Source organism: Acanthochromis polyacanthus, chromosome 19, assembly GCF_021347895.1.
Source record: "Acanthochromis polyacanthus isolate Apoly-LR-REF ecotype Palm Island chromosome 19, KAUST_Apoly_ChrSc, whole genome shotgun sequence".
Classification (NCBI taxonomy): Eukaryota; Metazoa; Chordata; class Actinopteri; family Pomacentridae; genus Acanthochromis; species Acanthochromis polyacanthus.
In genome coordinates this window covers 12428832-12451217 of record NC_067131.1, presented here as the reverse complement: position 1 = coordinate 12451217, position 22386 = coordinate 12428832, and the positions used below count along the sequence as shown (strand labels likewise).

The 22386-nt window shown below is 38.9% G+C and overlaps 1 protein-coding gene across 5 annotated transcripts in view; it reads right to left on the bottom strand.

The window, feature by feature from the left end:
* LOC110971258 (MAGUK p55 subfamily member 3-like) overlaps positions 1-21966 on the bottom strand; it is a 54601-nt gene extending 32635 nt beyond the window's left edge. For 3 of the 5 annotated variants that reach the window (XR_007937813.1, XM_051939062.1, XM_051939063.1), the window contains exons 1-9: positions 21701-21965; positions 6110-6272; positions 5524-5642; positions 3291-3368; positions 3089-3169; positions 2378-2515; positions 1082-1163; positions 513-598; positions 332-406 (exon numbers count right to left, since the gene is read on the bottom strand). Coding sequence is in view for 4 of the 5 variants with exons in the window: in XM_051939062.1 (XP_051795022.1) it covers positions 332-406; positions 513-598; positions 1082-1163; positions 2378-2515; positions 3089-3169; positions 3291-3368; positions 5524-5642; positions 6110-6146 (696 nt within the window). In the remaining variant the exon portion in view is untranslated. Of the gene's footprint in view, positions 1-331; positions 407-512; positions 599-1081; positions 1164-2377; positions 2516-3088; positions 3170-3290; positions 3369-5523; positions 5643-6109; positions 6273-21700 lie in introns of all 5 variants that reach the window. The other 2 variants (XM_051939065.1, XM_051939064.1) reach the window with 2 other exon arrangements.
* Positions 21967-22386: the final 420 nt, after the last annotated feature.

Genomic DNA, 22386 nt, shown 5'->3' with positions numbered 1-22386 from the left:
TTGAATGAAAAATATTGCACAAGAATAAAAGATTGCACGCAAGGAGTCATTTTTTTCTTGTTGGATAGCAGTGCACAGCATACACTACTGCACAAGAAATAGTCACAATTAAGTATTGTAGAAAAATAATTTCTTTGCTGCTGTGAAAACAGGCCACTATGAGTAAAAATGTGAAAACTCCTCGAGCTTCAGTAGATTAAAAGGCAGCGAAGAAAGGGGTAAACTCTTCTGCAACTCTTACTATAAATTACACGGAATTCTCACTTTTCGGGGGTGGAGAAACTCAATGTCGAGTCTTTCAGGAGAAGAGGCAGAAAAAGAGAGTCCTCACCCTGCTTTCTTTCAGTTTGTCTTCTTCTGCAACAGCTGGGATGATTTTCAGCGTGATGGAGCCTTGTGACTGAGACTGACCAAAAACAACACAGTATCATTCATCATCTCTGGCAGTCACTGAATCATCACAGACAACCAAAAATGAGATGATCCTACATGGAAAACCCGTTTTTCCTCACCAGAATCTGACTAATTTCATCTGGCCTTTTGTGGGTTATCAGGTTTCCATTAACCTCCCGAAGCTCATCCCCTACATGCACCAGACCTGGAAACACATGCACACACACAAAAACATGTCAACAAGCAAAGGGAAATTGATTGAGCAAAACTAATTCCCAGTATGTGTAGTAGCATTTTTAGAGCATGAGGCTCAGATGTGACCAAAAAAAGACAATTTTCTCTTGGCATGTTGTCAATAACGTCTCCATGGCAACAGCTGGGACCAACCCTTGTTTGCAATCTCAATATATGCAATCTCGTGGTGCTAATCTCAAGGATTTGAGCTTTGTTGACAGTTCAAGGGGTTACACAACGTAATCTCCTCACTTCTCCGTCAGTGTATCAGTAGTGACAAGAAAGTTAACATCTGAGAGGAACACAGATTACTTCACTTTGCACCCATAATCAGATTATTTTCTCGTGTGCCTTTGCTGCAGATGTGCCCTTATATATTGACATCTTAAAGATAATAAAAAATAACACAACTGAAATATAAATAATCATATACGACGCATGAACATTATCTCACCACTGCGGTCAGCGGCCCCTCCCCTCATGATTCTGGCTACAATCACAGCTCCTGTGGCCTCGTCTCTTCGAATAGTCGCTCCCTGTTGGTGAAAAGAAGATGCGACAATAAATCAGAACAGATATCTAATCTTCAGCCCACTGAGCTCAGACAATCCTCTGACCAGCAGACTGGTGAAAGCTGCTCTCTGTGTGCAGCTCAGTGGTTCTTTGGTGGAAAAGGTCGATAAGTTAACTGCAACGCCGCCTGACTGCAGATTCTGATATCTGAAAATGAAGATCACCGCTAAATTTCTGCTTTTGCTCAGTATTTCTGAAGCATCCACATTCATGCTGCTCTTTATATACTAATAATCTTCTGACTGTAGAAGAAACTGGAGAAAGATTTTGCAACCCACTTTAGTTTTTGCCAATTTTCTTACACAAGGTTACAAATCTGTCAGTTTCAGTTTACACATTTTTCAGTGTACAACGCTTAAATAAACCATAATCAAATCAATTTGTCTCCCACTAAGAGTTAGATGGGAAGAAGAAAACTATTCCTACGTCTTGTACACTCAATATGAAGCTACAACCAGGAGACAGTTAGCTTAGCATAGCATAAAGACTAGAAACAGGGAAATGGTTAACTTGCCTGTGAATTGAACACATTTTGTGAGTTGGGCTGTGACAGAAAGAGAAACTTAATAATAAATTGCTTGCATTAAAATTTTGAAGCTCAGCTAACCTCATTTAATCTGCATATAAATCACTTTTTTACCATCTGAACCCTGAGCAATCTCTGGGCATTTTTCGCTCCTTTCACATTTTTACTCACTCTGAGCAAAAAAATGGCAACTCGACACATTTTACTTTCTTTTTTCACATGTGTCTGATATCTGCTCAGCAATAGTTCAGCCCACTTCAGCTGAATACATTTTGTTCACAACTGATTCACCATTGAGCAAACGGTTTCTTTTTTTGAGAATCTTAACATGTGAAATGTAGATTAAAGTGATTTTGATGAACTGTCAGCTCTGACAAATGACGTTGTTTTGGTGATTTTGTTAAAGATGATATGGCTTTCAAATCTGCTGACAAATGTAGGGGTTCATAGTTAATGCATGCTTGTTGCTGTGAAACTACTTTTTCTCTTAGATTTTTTTAGACCTGCAATCACATCTCGCAGTGCTCCAAAACCCCAAAGCTCCATTAAAATAAATGGACTTTTAAAGCCTCACTTGAGGGCATGAGAATAGTCGAGGGAAAGAAGCGTTCTTATTCTGTCATACGCCCTCGCGTCTGGATGGACTCTCACCAGCGGCTCCTTGTTCTTCACCAGGCGGACGATCTTCACCGACTCCTCCTCCAGGTCGTCGTCCAGATCATCTGGCAGAGGTGGCAACACCGGGTCAAATTTCTTTTGGGCAACTGTGTCGTGAGCTGACAACACTGCCTGTATGCATGTACAAACAGATATAGACAAATACACAGATGAGTCAGAATTAAAGGCCTCAACAATAACAACAGACATAAAGAAAGCAAGAAAACGCAAAAAAAAACACACAAAAGAAAAGCCATGGAAAGTGGAGTGTAGAAGACAGAGATCTAGAGGAAAGACAATTGAGGGAGAACAGAAATAAAGACAAAAGGAGGCATGACATCTCCTTCAGTGGCTGCTTCTGCAAATGAGCGTTCCGCTTTCACAGCCGTCATCTCTTCCCTGAGAGCTCCCCAGAAAGCCAATAACCTGAACATAATCACTTGATCGGGGTAATTAGGCAGTCTTGTCTGTGTCTAGGGGATGGAGAAGGGGCACAGACAGCTGCGACGCCGGTGTTATGTAATAGATGATCAACTCGCACGAAAAATCAGAGCAGCTCAGAGTGAAAACACTGAGAGGCAGCGTCGCTAACGAGATCAAATCTCAGAAGGAATGAGAGAGTGTCTGGGTCCGACAGGAAACAGACACCGTCCTGCATTTATCAGCTAGTTTCTGTGTGATGAAGGTCACTCAGTGTGTTTATACCTTGAGGTGAGGAGTGCTCAGCAGCAGAAGCAGCTCTCGCTCGTCGTCCTCCAGAGGTCCATTCTGAAGCTCTTCTGCCAGCTGATGAGTGAAATCAGAAAATTATCCCCCTCAGGTAATATATTTACTTTGCAAAATGGCTTTCTTTGGATTAAAACGAATGTTTACTCTTTACATGAAATTAAAATTTGATTGCACCTACGTCCTCTGCCAGACAGGAGGCGCTGTGCAGGACTGGAGTGGGGCTCTGTTTCTCATACTGCTTCAGTTTCTCATGGATCTGGGAGGTAAAACAAAGTTAGTTATGTTTGCATGCACAGAAAAGCGTGACATCTTGACATGAAACACTAATAAACAGATATTTACAACCAGCATTGCTCCCAGTACACTGAAAAACTGTCACACTTCTTTTAATTATGTTGAATTTGTACATTTAAAAACCCTGTACACACTGATTTTTTGTATTTGCTATGTTGTTATTTTTCTACTTACAGACAAATCTGTACAATATAGATGAAAATATGTGCAATATCAATCCGTCTCTCAGTATTTCTGTTCATGAAAGAATGTCTCTGATATGTGAAATACTGGTATTTGTTTTTTAAAAAAGTAGATTTTGGTTCATCTTTTACTTTTGTACTGATATTCCTTAAATGTGTGCACTATCCCTTTTGTGGCAACAATACAAATTTTCCCACTGTGTGATTAGGAAAAGCTCATCATATCTTATCAGATGTCTAGTGATACCAAGCAAGTTAAGTAAATTTGGCGACATCAAAAAAGGTGGAATTTCTCCCCCGATATACCTTTTATGTTTATATTAAAGTGTCTCTGTAGTCATTGCTTAAACCCCTAAAATGTAGCTCTCTGTATCAAAGTTACATAATGAGAAGTTTTTCTGTGAAAACAATGCCAGTCTACACAGGCTCACTTACAACTCAGTTAAAAACAGCAAAAGAACTCGATGCTACACAGTGACAAGTCGCAATGTTGGAGTAATTTAGCCATACAAGCTGTAAACTGAAGAACAATGATATGGAAATTTCCTCCCTGCCAGAAGAAAAGATTAATTCCTTAGGCTTCTTACATATGAATTGCTGAAAGTCTGGATCTATACTTTTGAAACTGTCATTGTTGCACTCCAGTTTTAAGATGGAAATGCTTCGATTATGTTTTGTCTTCCAGCATATAAAAGAAAAACGCTACACGGACATGTCAACAACGTAAAAAAACAACAACTTGCTTTTCCACCAGAGTAGTCTTCATCTTATTACAAATGCCCTTTTGCCAGAACTTGATTCCTTAAGAATAACTATTTTCAAAAACCCAACATATATTATGTTTTGAAGAGTTATTTAGTGAGTCCGGAGCTATTTTAACTTTAATTTATTTGACTTGTTTTAAGATATTATTTATTATATTATTCATTATAGCCATTCTAAACTTATATACAATGAGTGTTTGTCCAACAGTGCACCACAGACGTGTACTACGAAGCAAGTTTGATGCAGTCAGTCTTTCTTTGTGGAAGCTGGCACAACAAAACTCGAAAGATAACAGATATTACAACTGGGTTTATCAATTTTCTTTGCCAACCAGGTTTTCAGGTCATTCAGCTCTGTGTGTGCTCTAATGAAAGGGGGCGTTTGAAGCGTCATTTGACTTTTGTTCTGCAGAAAAATGACAGATGGCATGCTGCCTACTTCAGTGAAGAGGAACAGGTGATCATAATGGAGAGAATGTCGTAACGGAAAACCATGAAGACGCTTTTTGTTTTTTTTAAATTACAGTTAAAGGTGCAGCTGATGCAAATGATACAAGAGGGGAATGCTGGTAGAAAACTGTTAATCATGTAAGTGAATATATTTATGTGCTCTCTCAAGGCAGCTGCTAATTCCAACGTGATGTTAGAGCTCTTCTTACATCTAAATAAGATACACTACAAGCGCATCTATCAAGGATTCATGGAAATAACTTTAGCTTTTGGCCACATTAAAGTGAAAATAATGCTATTGATTGAAATTTCTTTGTGATAAATACTAACAGACTGAACAATTTTACAATCTGTGTTCAATTAGCTGCAGTACCAGCAGTATGAAGTGGCATGACAGCAAATTAGGACCAATAAGAATGTAATTATGCTTTTTCTGCACCAACTAAATGATTTTCCATGGCAACCGACATATACAGTTTGCTTAGTGAAACAGCACAGCCTTGTTCATTACTACCTAAACAATTATAGCAAAAACGATTACACGGTTTTTAATTGCACTAACCGGGTTGATGGATTTTATTTAGCTTTGTTGTTTATTATTTTGTTCTGAATGGATTAAGGTACAGAATGTGACTAAATGGACAGATCTGTAGGCAACAGAAGACACAGAAATCAGAATTATAGCAGCCACGTCTATTCAGACATGCAATATTTTCTGTACCTTCATGAGGTAACTGATGCTTTTCTCACTGAAGACATCTTTGAGGAAGACCAGGTCCTCTTTGTGGTTGGCATCGGGGTGAAGCTGAGAGGTGAGCAGGGCCAGAGTCTCATGCAGACCTGTGGGTCATAAACAAAAAAACAGGAGCTATGAATTAATCCCCCATTCAGATGCCCATTTCTATCATGGAAAAAGAAAAAAGAAAAATCAGACATGAATCATCATCAATATGTAACAAGCCGCTTCCACCCCCAGATTTCAGAGAAACTAACCATTCATCTATCATTTCTTATGAGCCAGGTTGACGTTTGGGTACATTTATTCAGAGTAGCAACTTCAAACGAGGCTGCTCAGGAGCTCAGGATGCACAGAAAAGTCAAAGACGGTAATACAGATGTGTTAACGCCAGAGAAAGATGCTCTCGGCATCTATTTAATTGATAGTGATGGTGTTGACAACGAGATGTCTGTGCTCCGGCAATCAGTTAATAATACAATGCCATATTATAGTGCATGCAATATTAATAGGGCTCATATGAGGCATCAAACAACATGAAAAAGGAGCTTGAGCATATGTTTGGTCGTACCTGTGCTTGCAGACACGATGGGCATGGCTTCAATCATTCAGAGGAGGCAGAGGGGAAACAGCAGGGAGGGAGAGGAAGCAAAGTCGAGCAACTCTCCTAAGATTCTCTCCTCCGTTTTCTTCTGTTCCTCACGTTCGGCCGAGACGGAAAACCAGCGACGCAACTGAGAATGAAAACAAATTAAACAATGTGACACCACATTAGGGAAGAGGCTTAGAACAGCATTAAAAAGGGATTAATGCAATATGCAGCACAACTTAATGGATTCTGTTTTATCTAGCAGCTGAAGTTTAATGGATGTGCACGCGGCTGCTCTATTAGGATTAATCTAATATTCCTCAGAAAATTTTAGTTTGTTATCATAATGTGTCTTTTTGTATTCACAGTGGAGGATTAAACTGTGGACAAATAAACAGAGAGATAAACTAGAAAGAAGATAAACAAGCTTCCTGTCGGTGGATGCAAGAAACAGGATTTGAGGAAACTCATATTTGACCTCAGTTGTCACCAACAGTGACACACGGTGAGCTCAAATCATTTCTCATTAAGAAACAACGTCCCAATGTAAATACATTTCTGAAGGGCCGCTCCATCAGCCGTGCTCTGACAGTGATGAATGGAGCCATTACTTTGCTGAAGTTTCATTATAATTAATCGCCACTCTCATTACTGAGGCATAAAGCTTTAATTTCATTTCAAATTGTGCGACTGCCAAACTCTAGGAAAGTGAAGTCAGATAATACCGGCCACTTTAGTCCAATAAGATCTTCTGCCCCATCTCCATGGTAACACAATAGTATCAATGACTGTGATGCTTAGTTTAATTAAATGGAGCTGTGGCACATTATTCATTCCAGGAGCTTGTTAATGTAAGTTATGAAGCATGCAGTATAAGGTTTTTATTCCCATCGTGTTTCAATCTGGTCTTTTGTTCATGTCTGTAATAATCAGTCTTGTGCCGCCGTTGGTTGCTGCTCATGCTGGGCTCATTGTTTCCCCATTTCATATACAAACAACTGATTTTTTTAACCACTCTGCTCATTAATTACAAGTAAAGTTATGTGGGTTAAAGCTTAACTCAAAAAATAAAAAAAAAAACACAAAAAAATAAACAACTGCAAATTCAATTGGGCTGTTTCCTGATAATCCAGATTAGGGTTAAATAGACTGTATAGTAGCATAATTATTCGTATACGGAAATACTCCTTCAGTCATTGTAAGCCAAATATTTTTCGGGCTCAACTGTCTGTCGAAGATGCTGGTGAGAATTTTTCACATATTTTTTGATTCATTTAAAGCAAGTTAACAGCTGACATTAACCCTCGGAACTCCAAAACCTGCCTGTTGTGAAACCTGTAAACACTAAAGAAAGAATCGTACTACTCCACTCTTCTGTGACAGCCTGCTTCGTCCGGAAAAATGAAACAAATCTAGACTGAATATTCTATTTTTTTTTAATTTTTCCCCTAAGAATTCTGCCCTCCTCACTGCAACCATGAAATCATTTAGCAGTGACCAACAGGAACATAACTAAAAATCAGGACTTTTCACCCAAACTGCAGGCAAGTATTGAAACAAATGAAAAACGTAAGTAGTAGCTTATCATAACTATATAAAGCGATCTTTTCTCCAAGTGACTACTAATTTGGTGGCTGTTATAACATTTACAACATAAGGTAATAGTACACAACTATGTCCAGACTGTGGCATTTGGACAGTTGTATTATTATGTGCATCAGCGCACTCATTTTAAAATAAGAGTTTATATTTCAGTAGGTCTGCATCAATACACACAGAACTGTGTAGGTGTCACAGGCCTTTTAACACATAGTGTCCAAAGGGGTTCACAGATAATTGGACAAATACACTCCAGGTCTGTGGGAAATCCTTTTACAGACATTAGCAGATGCTTTGTGTTTTCCCCAGTGATGCTCTCCCAAGATTTTACTGCAGCAGCCCTCAGCTCACACCTCTTGTACATCATTCCGTTTTTCATCGGGTCTTCAGCGAGTGGAATAAAGCTTATATAGTATCAAGATTTCCCCCATTGCAGTTTGATTGTAGATTTATCAGTCCACAGAACCTTTTCTTTCCATAACTTTTTGTGGTCTCTCTGTTTTTGAGGCTTCCATCTTGTGCATCTTTAGTCTTTTGAGGTTGTGATCATGGGTCTCCCTCATTGTTGACAAGAGCTGAACATGTCATAGACGTCACAAACTGATAGTGATAAAAGGGTGTTCTCTTCACCTCACCTCTTCCTGGTCTATTAGGTTGTTTGCCATTTTCTAGTTTCCTGACGATACCTCCAACTGTTGATTTCTCAATTCAATTATCTGTGACAGTTTTTCTTCTTTGGATGTTATTAGTAGCTTTATCACTTGCAGCCTTAACTCCTTAAACACACAGAGAACTTTACCTCTATCTAAACAGCAACCCTTACTCAACTCTGACACACAGCAGGAAACATGTAGTAGTTAAATGTTCAATGACTTTTGTATCCTTGTAGCCGGGGCAGTATGTGTTTCAAGTGTTTCACTCACACAGCGTAGACATAAACCTACTTTAGAGACTTGACACTAGACTTGAATCTGATAGATACTGAATTTTTGGAGCCAATATAGATTTTTAGAAAACTTTCATATTGGCACCTATTTGACAGTATGTACCAATATGTCTGTGACAGGCTAATATCAGCCTGTAATATAAGCCAAAAAATATATAATGGTAAGGCTATACTTGGCAGTGTTGTATCCATTATTTTATTTCAAAATGATCATGGTGAATCCAGCCTTAAAAACCAAAAAACATCAAACTATCCTAATCCTGAACTACATGCACATTCCTCCACAGCTGTAAGCAGCTGTGGGAAAATGTTCAAGTTTTTAATTAACCGTCCCTGCAGCAGTGCTACATTCCTGCAGCCCACCTGCTACATACTTGCTCTAACCTTATAATTGCTGGCGAAACTGCTGCCTGTGTACGTAGGAGGCCGAAACACTATTTTGAAGCTCTAACACACATCTGTGGGAGGGTCGCTTGAGACGCCAGGTGAGCACACAGTCTGTATGATCAGTCGTCTTCCTACACACATCTCATCCACAGAACTAAGAGGCCATGCAGCGGCAGCAGTGTCACACTGTCAGCTTGTTCCCGTCACATCTACCTGCCAACCTACAAGCAAAACAGCATCTCTATTTCGATACACAGGACCGAACCTGAACGTTGTTGTTAAAACAAAACAGCAGTAACAACAATTTACTAGCTGTGGTTTGCATTTTGGGGACCATTTTCTGCTTTAGCGTTGCTTTCCCCCCCGTTTTGTAGAAAGAAAATATCCACCAATGTTCCAAAAGCAATTATTTTTAATCATAACGAGTACTTTTTGCACAAGAATCCATTGTAGCCACTTGATAGTGAGTTTAATGCCAGTTATCTGAACAGCCAGGCACGACACAAACCTCTCTCCCGGAAAAGACGAAACGCACACAAAAAAATCTAATAAGAAGAAGTTGGAGACAGAAAACGTACACTTGACTGGACATCACATCAGAAACACCATCAGAAAGCAGATATGTTGGCATTAAAGCAGACATTAAAGCTGCGTTTGTGCTTTGGAAGCAACATTTGGAGGTTACGAAGCAATCCTGCAGTGTTTTTTCTGGCGATTTCCAAGGCTGGCAAATCAATCTGGCTCTTTGTTAGACATCCACAAACACACTCCTGACGTCCACAAACAAAAGCCAGAAGCACCAGATCAGCGTGTTGGCTGTGCAGCAAGCTGTCAAGCTCTCGTCAAATTTGATTACTGTTAAGACAGAAGAATGCAGATCCATCAGGCCCGTGGATCTGGCTTGTTATCACTGATTTTATTTACAGAAATCACTTACAGCCCTGAGGGTTTGTTTTTGAGCGCAACACAGAAGAATTTTAACTCTTTTTAACAATCATCAATTTTTGGTTTTCTGTCATTTCATTTCATGTAATCTGACAAATTTACAATAGTCTCGCACTAATAATTTGCCATGTTCTGTCAGTTCACTGTCACAATTCCCTCTGGTGGGTTGGTGAAAACATGCCAGCTGCCAAAGAAACTTCTTTATTGGAAAAATATTGATTGAAGTCACGACGGCCCTGTGCCAAAGTGCCAATTAGCATAAACAGCCACAGCACAAACAAACCTTCACTTAGCTGGTGACAAGTGTTTATAAAGTCCAGGTTGGTCCAGGTCCAGGTTTATAATGTTTAAGGCATGATGCATTTAATTGGGCCTTGGACCACTGGATGATAATGAAAAAGAGGCTTTTTAAGCTGCTCTGAAAACAGCTGATGCACATTATAATTGATTGTTTTCCATTTTGCAGCTGCCCATCAGCAGCGCAGGGACACTGGTGGCATCATTATAACAGAATCAATCATGTAGCATGTCTTCATTTCTTGTTTATGCATTCCACATCATAGCATTTTATCACTTTGATGAGAATTGATACTCCCATCTCAGTTTTAGTTTCCAGTTTGCTTAGGTTACCCAGACATTACCAGATATAAGACGTGGATGTAGCTAGTGTGATGTCACTCTTTGGTTTGTGAACTACTGCTTTAAAGCCTCGAGTTTGTAATTTGACCATCATTGTCTTGTTAGATCTGACTGAAAACCTGAGGATACTTAGCATGTCTACATGGTAGCAACCACACCCTGAAGTGGTACCTGTTTTATTTTCCATTTTACTCTAAATGGGACCATAATTCACTAAATAAACATCATGCTGTATTGACAGAAACTGAAAACTAGTGACTGAGACCATAAACTATATGAAAAATATATTTTCTGAGGTAGCAAATCAAGTGAAAAGTAAGGCGATTTTCTCATTGATTTCTATGCAGTTTTATTTCTTTTTGTAACTGGAGGAGTGGACCCCTACTGACCATTAGACAGACTGCAGGTTTCAGGCACTTTTGCATTGGTTTCTTTTTTCAAACCTAAATGTTTTATCCATCTTTTATATACAGTTTACAAGGGTACCATAAAGACTGGAGATGGGTATACAGCTAGCCTGGCTTTACTTGAAATAAAATCCATTCACTTGCACCTTATTATTATTATTTATTCAACACAAAACTTCACTTCAGATTTTGTGTAAACTCTGAAAACAAATATAATGTGTTAATTAGTGAAATTTAGCAGCCATTTAGCAGCTCCTTTGCTATCTTTGGATTGAGGCTTGCTCTTTCCCCTTGTTTTCAGTCTTTATGCTCCGCTAACTCCTGCTGGAGAGCGATATTGATCTTCACTAATCCTCAGCAAGAAATCAAATGAATCCCAACAACAGAACTATTTTTATTTAAAGTGCCCCTCTGTGAAAATCCAGGCACACTGACAGACTAGTGCCACCAGTGTGATTACACATCGTCTCTGTGGAATCACTGTCAGAGCGTGACATGACCTCTGACCTCTCACCAGGCACCAGTAATCATACTCCCAGATTGAGTCAGTCTAACGCTGCACCACCATCAGCACATCTGCCCCTTCATTCACTCACACAGTGAAGCACTGAGAAAAAGCACTTGTAAAAACCGCACATTTTTAGGTGACAAACACACACATTTTGCCACATTTTGCTGATTCACAGACTTTCAGTCAACTAAACGCGTCATACTCATGCATGTTTGTTCATTTATTTATTAGTCTATTAGAGGGATAGTCTGTTGAACAAACAGATTTGTTTCTGTACAGAATACGCAATAACCACCACTGCGGATGAAAATTAGCATTGATGCTGCTGTCTAAATAGACGTTCATTAATGTGCATTGTCCCTATCAAATAAATAAATAAAAGCATTACTAGCATTAAAGGAAATTAATTTATTCAATTTTAAACAACACAATACTTCAAAAGGATGAGCCCATTATATATATTCTTCTTCATTAGGATAATTTAATTACAACTTAAGACTGACAATTATCTATAACTTAGTAACCGCGAGCTGGCGTACAAGATGAAGCTATCAATAATAGCCGCACTGTTAACTTTAGCTAAAGGTAAGCACACATTAAAGATAGATTTATTTATCTTGAGCTGCTATCTTTATACAAAAAGGCAAATTTGAACGTTAACTAAGATTTTTTAAACTGAAAAAAAATGGATAAGCTTGAATTTTTATGCTGACTTTTAACTCCAGTGGAGTTAATGTGATCTGATGTGGTTCAGTGATCTTTAAGTCACATATTTAAATGTATTATGAAAACATGTATAATATAAAGTATACAAAAAATGAACTACAACATTTAAACCACCAGCAGTGAAGTGAATAGACTAGTATTGATTATCTTGTTACAGTTTCACCTGTCAAAAGGAAAAGATTTTTTTTTAGGCAGCAAATGAGCAGTCAGTTCCTAAAGTTAATTAATTGATAAAAAGGAAAAATGGGCCACTGACGGAAGCTGACATTGGCCAAATTGTGACAGCTACACAACTGGGCCAGAGCATCTCCAAAACAGCAGGACTTATGGATTGTTCTTGGTGTTTATGGGGGGTGATGGCTGGCTCGAGTGATCTGATCCCACACAAGAGCTACTACAGGAAAAAGTGCTGAAAATCTTAAACTAGTTATGGTGGAAAGTGATCAGAGTACACATGCTGACTCCTGTCACCCACCAAAGGTGTCTACAATGGGCACAGGGGCGTCATGACTGGACTATGGAGCAATAGAGTCCTTCTCAGTCTTTAAATAAAGACTAAAGACCCAGCTCCTCACTGAACACCTTTGCACTTGACAGACTGCAAAAAGGAAAAAAAAAACAAAAAACTATTCTATTACCTCCCGCCCTACCTGTAGGCACCAAGGTCTTTTCACACTTTAACTTGTTTTATTTTCTGACCAGATCCTTGCTTGTGTTGTATCTACTCTCAGATGTACATTACTTTGGATAAAAGCATCTGCTAAATGAAATTGTACAATTGTAGAATAGAAGAAGGTGGCCAGGTCTGATGAATCATGTTTTCTTTTACAAATGTGGATAGCTGCATTGTTTACCTGTGGAAGATATGGCAGCAGGATGCACTATGGGAAGAAGGCAAGCTGGTGGGAGCAGTAGGATGCTCTAGACTATGATCAGCTGGGAAATACTTGGGTCCTGATATTCATGAGGATCTGACGTTTATTCATGTGGGTCTTACACATACGTAAACGCTGTTGTAGACCACATACACCCCTTCATGACAAAGGTATTCCCTGCTGGCAGTTGCATCTTTCAGCAACATAATAACATGACAAAGAGTTCAAAATTTCCAAGTTCTCAATTCCATCAAGCATCTGTCCAACTGAGGTTTCACATTGTAAATTACAGGACTTAAAGGATCTGTTGCTAACGTCTTAGTGTCTGATACCAAAGCAGACCTTCAGTGGTCTTCTGGAGACCAATTACTCAGATGCTTTTTATTTTGTCAATGATAAACATAATGTATACTTTTGGGAGGTAACACAACCTTCATAAGGAGGAATAAAATGAAGGCAACAGAACTTATCTGTTACACAGTTTGACAGCCAACCCGAAAGATTTAAACTCTTTTTCCTGAACTTCATTACTTGTGTAATTACGGCTTTTTGCCTTTGTAGGCAGAACGGTCTTCTAGCTTCTATTATTCCTAAAATTGAAGGTAATTTATCATTCACTGTCTGGAATGAAAACCCATAAAACAGCATTTTCTTGTCTTAAAGTGAAAGTCTGCTTTGTGTTTGCTGCCAGTTGGCCGTCACACGCCTGAACTCTGCTGAGAAAACTCGGTTCAAACAACAAAGCCAACAGTTCTGGGATAAAACTCTGCTCTGGGTTTCCTTGCTTTCATTCGGTCCTCCTCTCTGCACACTTGGCCAACGTTCCTGATCTTCTTTCTCTCCACTTCTTCTTCCCTCCATCCAGCTCTCTAATTACAAGAGGCTGACAAGAGCTTTAAGCCGGCATCTTTCTGTTTTTTTTCCTCTCTCTCTCACTCACTGAGTCTATCGTCTAAATACTTAAGGTTCCCACTGGCCATATGGTGGTATTATCAAGCCTCCTTGATCTAAGATGGCAGTGCCCGCGGCTCTGTGCATCACGGAGGATTTCAACGAATACAATGAAGCAGATTAGAAAGGACTGGTAGATTAGAAGGAAAACTCAATAGCAGAGAGGATGGAGCAGAAGCAAGCCTGAAAAGCACAGTTACTTTTAAAAAGATGGATTGATGGGAAGTGCATTATAGCAGGGACAAGTCTACAAATAAATACTTGACTAATTGATGGCTGACTGTGTTTTGACAGTCTTTTTCCAGCTTATCCAGTCTTAGAATCCCTTTTTCTCTATTATAAACTGATTACTTGAGAGGCTTTTAAATGTTTGGACAAAATAGTCAAATGGAAGACATGCCATTGGTATGTGGAAAGCCAATTTATTCAAATTTTTGGAAACAGTCCGCCAGTTTCACACTCTTACACCCTCTTTCTACCTTTAGAATGAGTAAATTGTCAGTCCTACTACAGGTAATGTCTTTCAATCAAATTGTAGTTGAAGAAACTGCCCTAAATGCTTCAAATCTTTTGAGCACTTAATCAAGCTTACAATTTATTTATAGAATTTTAAATGTGTCAACAGATATCGTGAGTACTGAGCTTAATATTTTGACATTTTGGGAGCTAAGTTATTGTACAGTATGTATGCAGCTACAGTCAGCAGGCAGGGAACTTATTTTATCATAAAATATTGGAGACGGAGACCAACATTAACTAACCAGACTCCCAAAGGTAAGAAAAACCACCCACCAGCACTTTTGTTATGTTTTGATTGTTTAATTTGTACAGCAGTGTAAAAAGGTTAATTTACTCTTTACTGGAGGTTGATTATTTCTCAGCTGAGGACAGTTGCCAAGCAACCACAGAAGACTTGAGGACATTACTGCTTCCAGCTGAGAAATAGTCCAAAAACCGCAAATTGTTGGGTTTTTTCTTGTTTTTTTTGGATGGGTTGAACAAAATGTAACGTGTACATCAGTTATTGGTGGGCAGATTGTGTTACTTCTTGACTGATGCAGGCTACAAGGTTCCAAAACACTGTCACTTTTAAAATTCAACATGTTTCCAAACTTCTCTGACCATATTTGACATCCAAATAGCTGCATGTTCATTATGTCAAAAGATAGTTGTAAAATCCAACTGTTAACATGCATGGCACACTCAGACTATGCATTAGTGCTGCACATAATATCATTGAGCATTAGCATCGCAAAGTCCAAACGCACATCACAGGACATGAGACGTAAAGTAAAGAAAGTTAACTGAAAGAAAACTAGAACAATTCTCATTTTCCATGACTTATCTAAAGGAGAAGCCTAATAGAACAGAACCTAGTATTGAGAATATAATTAGAATAGAATTTACTCTAAATTAAAGGCTCCTTTAAATTACATTTACAAGAAACAGAGTTTGTAGGCTCCACAGTGCTCAGTAAAATTAGTAAAGCACAGGAGAGTTCAGTTGGAAAAACAAACACAAGGCAGTGATATGCAAATATTTCGACTACAGAAAGGATGATGTTGATCACAAACAGGTGCTCTATTAGCAGTGGTTTGCAATTGTTGCCACTACATGAAGCAACAGAAGCATTTTGTTTGACCATTCAAATCAGCACCACAGAGCTCTGTATAATAAGTGCAAAGCCAGATCTGAATGTCATCCAAAGCAAAAAAGAAAAAAAAGAACTATTTTGGAAGCCTTTGCCAGTGTCAGACCATAAAAGAAAGGCTTCGAAGGGATTTTTTTCAGCATTTTAAAAAATATTCTTTTATTTTCAACGCAGATGGACTCTCCTAGAAAAACTACCCAGTTCATCCCAGATGGATTAAATCTTTCTAAATACATGTATTCAAGCCACCTAGTGAAAGCCATCTGCATCTGAGAAAGACAAAACATCAAAATATTCTACTATGTATGTTATTATGTAGCCGAATAATTGCCAGAAGGTTGCTGCTCCAGGCACTGTAGCTAACAGAAATGAATTAACACCAGACCTAGACAAGTTCAGTGGACAGTATTTTATTAGAAACGCCCAAAGAGCACCACTGCTGCCTATGAATAACAAATATTAGCATATCTTGATATTTCTAGTCAAATCGGAACTTAAAAAAAGTTGACAAAAGTTTTAAAATCTTGGCATATGTGCAGCCTTTTTTATTCGCTCTGCTAACATTGAATGAGGGTAGGACTTGCTTGCACAGAAAAACAACAACTGTATTCTGTAATGCATTACTGCATATCTCATAAATGTTTAGACAAGCTTCATATTTGATTATTACTTCTTATATTATATGTATCATGGCTGAACGATTCAGGAAAAAACACTTAATTATTTAAAAACTGTGCAATTTGCGACAAAAAAGGCGATTATTCACTGTGTAACGCATTTAACACATATGGTGAAGCAATGCCACATGAGAGTCCATCTAAACCATGACTGCCACATAAATTTGTAAAAAAAACAAAACAAAAAACCAAAACTCTGACATGACAGTTGGAATCCTGGGTCAAGCACACTAGTACTAGTGCACATCCCAAACTGCATCCTTTGCAATTTACTAATTGCATTTTTCAATTGCGGTTAATTGTTCAGCCCTCAAATGTACACACGCAATTCAGAGATCGTACTGCAATCTCTTTCAAACTAATTTGGTGGCAGATGTCTGGATTTGGCGAAAGTATGAGGCACTTGGGGCAGGGCTGATTTGCAGGCACAACTGTGCTTTCAGATGGAATAGAACAGAATTCCTTTTTATGTCATTAGAAATTTTGCAAGAAAAATAATCAATAATCTCCTAATGCATTATATATAAATACAAAGTGCATAAGATAAGAGTAGGGTAGAGAGGAATGGGCTCAAAAGTCAGGAAGCTCTAATCTCTTCTTTTTTCAAAACTTATCCAGAGCTGATGACTACTAAAATCAAATTCCACACTTTTCCAGAGTGCATAGAAACCCCGAAACTAACAGACTGCTCCTTTTCCACAGTGTTACTGCTCAGCTAACCAGCCAAAAAGCAAACAAGTTTTTTTTCCCAAAACATGAGTGTAGCATGCTAATAGCTTTGTCCAGCCACATCGGTCTGGTCCTTGCTGTTGGGTGAAATGGAGTCAGTCAGTCGTCTTACTTCAACCTGTGCGATTCATGCTTCCAGCAAATTAGACGCTGACAGACTCCAGTCGGTGCAGAGCAGAATTCTATTATGCCGACACTGTGTTCGGGGAGCTTAACCTCGTGTCTCTGTCCTCTCTGCTCTCGCACACAAACATGCGTCGACGCCACCTGCTTGCCAGACTCGCTTGCTGTTGGACGGAGCCCCGAGAGGCAGCGAGAGGGGCCGAGGTCGCCAACACACTGCTGCTGCCATCTGCCCACCGCTCACGGTGTGTGTGTGTGTGTGTGTGTGTGTGTGTGTGTGTGTGTGTGTGTGTGTGTGTGTGTGTGTGTGTGTGTGTGTGTGTGTGTGTGTGTGTGTCCACGACCTGGGATGCCACCCACATGGCTGCTCTGACATGTTAGGATGTCATTCCTATATCTGTTTGGAGGGGGGGAAATGCCTGCTGTACATTTTTTACAAAAGTAAAAATAGTCTCACAGAAAAAATAGAAAAGACAATGGGATTGTCGTTTCAAAGATTGAATCATTTCTGCTCTCTTTATAAACTGGGAAAGTGCATGTCCCAGATAGGATCATTTAGTCTAGGAAATGTCAAAGTATGAATAAATATCAAGCACGACTGCACAGCCTCCAAGGTGGCATCGTCAAATGTCTCATCAGGTTCAATTAGACCTAAAATGAGCATCATGAAAAGCAGCAAATTGTTTCATTTCAAAAGCAGGAACTCAAGAATATTTAGCATTTTTTTTTCACTATTCTTAAATTGTTGCTGCTCTAATCCCAAAGTAAAATAAATAGTGTGTAGGGTCTCTACAGAAGTCGGGATTTTATTGCTGTTAAATAATTTTTCGGTTGTCTTTTCAAAAATTTAATGATTTCAATTCTCTTTTTAAAGTGGGAAAGTACAAGTATTTTACATCCCAGTAATGTCCATTTAGTCAATGAAATGGCAAAGAATGAATAAATGTATAGCAAGAGTCTACAACCTCCACAGAGATTCTGTAAATGTAACCTGAGGGTAATAAATACAAGCAGCAAATTCTGTCATTTCAGAAGCTGGAACCCAAGAATATTCCACATTTTTTCACAATTTTCCTTAACCCTCCTGTTGTCCTTATTTACGAGCTCCAAAAAAATATTGTTTCCTTGTCTGAAAAAAAAATCCAACATTTCAGCAAAAAAAATTCCCCAAATTTCTAACAATTTGCAAAACCATCAGGAAGAAGATAATTCAATAATTCCTTAAAAGCTTCCCTTTCAAAGTTTGATTTTAAAAAAATCCCCCAAATTTGGCAGGAAAATTCTTGTAAATGCTTTCAGAAAATGAGTAAAAATCTTCCAAAAAAATCCTAAAAATATCTAAAGTGATTACATATATATCAGTAAAACTTCTAATATTTTCTTAAGAACATTCACATAAAAATCAAAATCCAGATCCAAATTCGCTGGATTTTGGTTGATTTTTTTGTGAATGTTCCTAAGAAACATTTTTAACATTTCTTTTTTTTCCAACCAAAAAATGTTCAAAAATTTCCCCAAATTGTTGAAAATGTGGACATCAGAAGTTTCACTGTGAAAATGTATTTTTTTCCCCCACATTTTCATACTTTAAAACAGGTCAGATTTGACCTGCAGAACAACACCAGGTTAAATAGGAGTGCCTTTTCTGTCAATCAATAAATCTTTGCTGCTCTAATCCCACAGTAAATGAAACAGTGTGAAGGGTCTCAACAGAATGTGGGACTTTATTATTGTTAAATAACTCTCCAGTTGTCATTTCAAAAATTAAATGATTTCTATTCTTTTTTTTTTTTTAAGTATTTTACATCCCAGTAAGGTCCATTTAGTCAATGAAATGGCAAAGAATAAATATATTTACAGCATGAGTCTACAGCCTCCACGGTGATGTCTTCAAATGCCTCATTTGTCTCAACAAAAACATAGCCTGAGGTTAATGAAAAGAAGCAAATTCTGTCATTTCAGAAGCTGAATATTGCGCATTTTTCACCACCTTCGTTAACAGAAGTTCCTTTTCTGTCAATCGTTAAATCTTTGCTGCTCTAATCCCACTGTAAATGAAACAGCGCGAAAAGTCTCAACAGAAGCCGGGATGTCATTGTTGTAAATAATTCTTCAACAGAGGAGTTTGTCACCCAAACATTACCAGTTAATCTTCACGACCATGCAGCTGCAGCGAGATTTACTTTCGATTTTAATTGTGCTCGAATAAAAATGCTGGAAATAAAATGAAACGCGGCGCAGTGGAGGTCAAGAGCCAGACGGCACTTAAGAGGCTTATAAGAAGAACATCACTTCAAAAACACCTTCGGAACGCCCACTCGGAGACACAGCAGGAGACAGGATGAGCCCGTCCACTGTTTGGGAGACTGAATTTGCTCTGTGTCTTATTCTTGAGGCTCTTTTCGGCAGTTCGACGGCCAAAGGGTTTTAGGGGCAGAGCAGGACCTCGACATGACGGTTGACAAAGTGCCAAACTGTCTGGTCGGGAGCCAAACTTGAACCAGTGGCTGCTGCTGAGCTCCCACTGAGCGAGTAAAAGCCCTGAGAAGCAGAGTGTGAAAGGGGACACACGAGGCAGGATTATGGGACAACGGGCCTCCAGGCACAAACACAGAGCAGCAGCAGTTTTGCACCTCTTTGTGGTCATTGTGCACATCTTTGTGGTCATGTTGCATCTTTTCGTGACACATTCTGTGTCTCTGTTGTCTTTTATAGGTTTTTGCATTTCTTTGTGATTTTGTGCCTCTTTTGGCGTTTCTGCACCTATTTGTCATTATTTTAAGTCTTTTTGTGGTCAGCTTGCGAATACTGCGGTCGCTTTGAGTCTGTCTGTGGCTCTTTTGCACCTGGTTGTAAACATTTTGCATGCATTTGTGGCCATTTTGACTCTGTGGTCATTTTGCTTTTCTTTTCCTTGCTCTTCTAGTCATAACTGTTTTGCAGCTATTAATCATTTTTTCATCTCTTTGCTGTTCTTTTGCACCTATTTGTGATTATTTTCAGTCTATTTCAGATTGTTTTCAGCTTTTGTGGTCATTTTGTGTGTATTTGTCATTGTGCATCCCTTCATCATTATTTTGTGGTGGTTTGGATAGTGTCTATCATTGTTTTGCAGCACTTTGTGGCCATTTTGCATTTCTTTTTGCTTGCTTTGGGCCTATGTCGGACTGTTTTGCACCTGTTTGCTATTATCATTTTGCATTTCTTTGCCATTCTTTTCTATACATGGTTATTTTCAGTCTATTTGTGAGTGTTTTGTGTGTCTTTCAGATTGTTTTGGGTCTTTGTGGTCATCTTGTGTTTATTTGTTTGTCATCATGCATCCCTGTGTCATTATTTTGTGGTCGTTTTGATAACGTCTGTAGTCATTTTGCATTTATTTGTGGCCATTTTGCTTCTATTTGTGACTGTTCTGCGCCTCCTCATTGTCATTATGCATCTCTTCCTCATTGTTTTTGCACCCGTTTATGGTTGTATCGAATCTATTTGTGACTGTTTTGCGTCTCTTTCATGCTGCTTTGAGTCACTCTGGCCATTTTGTGTGTCTTTGTGGTAATTTTGTGTTCATTTTTTGTCTTTCTACATCTCTTTGTGATCTTTTAGCCACACTTTGGGGTCATTTTGCATCTCTGGGGTTATTTCATATCTCTTTATGATTGTTTTGCATCTCATTGTAATTATTGTGCATCTCTCTCTATGGCCTTTCTACATTTCTTTGTGGTTGTATTGTGTTTTTGTTTCAAGCTGAATCGTACATCCAGATGTCCTGGGGATCATGGATCATCAACTGCACAATATGAAAGCAAAACAAGAAAACTATCTGCTTTACTTCCATTAAAAACACTTCATTTCCATCTAACTCATGACAGTAAAATCATCATAATGAGTTTCTAGACCTGAGACACCCTTTATTCTCGGAACAGCTGGTGAATATTTTTGATGCTTGCTGACCAAAACAACTGTGCACGACTCTGACCTTCACCGAGTCTTCCACCGAAAGCCAATAAAACCATGAAACAGTGGTGCCCTGCAGCAAAGCGTGACCAAGTCGTAACTTAAGGGGCCTGTCATGTCAACCACCTCTCACTGAGGTCACCAAACACACCGTGCACAACTTACACTGACATTTAATTCATCCGAGCCAGCGTTTGTAGTCATTTAATTAGCTTATGCACTGCACTCCTCCCAGGCAGTTTAATCTAATACTGGAGCTGGCAATCAATCACAGGTGATCCCTCATTTAGAAGCAGCACTCTCAGGCAGCCACATGGTCAATTAAATAAAACAAATATGAGTTTCATGGAGGTTTGCACAGAGCACATGATGTGTGGAGTTGAGTAAATGAAGACAGTCAGTGGAGCTCCAGATGTCAGTGTGAAGTGAGTGCAGAGCAGAAAGCATCCCTACCTTGTTGAGGCTCCTCTCAGCCTCTTTGTGCGGGTTCCCCTTCTCTCCCTTCTCCCTCTTTTGTCTCCTCTTTCTCTCGCCTCGGCACCGCTTCTGTGTTTTAACACCAGTTTTCTTCCCTCTCCGCCTCTGAGCGCCTCCCGTCAGGTTTTATTCCTCAGCTCCATGCAGTCTGTCGCTCACTGAGCCTCCCCTTCCCCCCTCTGTCAGTCACATCTCCTCCCTCTCTCACCCTCTCTCTCTCTCCTTCTATCTCTCCTCCGTCTCTCCCCGTGCTGCCTTCAGGGGCGCCTCAGAAACTACAAATTCTACCAGGGCTGCTGTATGTAGATTTATTTGTTCTTTTAACAAATGCAGCCGATAGGTGATTTTGACTCTGATGTAATAGCCTGGGCTGTGATCATTGCTTGAATGTTCGTTGGAGGTTTTGATCAAAATAAACACATAAAGCAAAAACTTCAAAATGCCAAACATACATTTCTACAAGAGGGAATAATACATAAGATGACATAAGATGGTGGGAATGACAGATAAAGTCAAAACCTATAAATAGTGAAACAAAGCACTTTTTTTTTTTTACATAGAAAGTCAAAATATTTACTTATCCCACAATTAGGATTTTAACATGACATCAGATTTTATGGAAAGTTTGAAATTCTACTCATAATTTTGAATCATTTGACTTA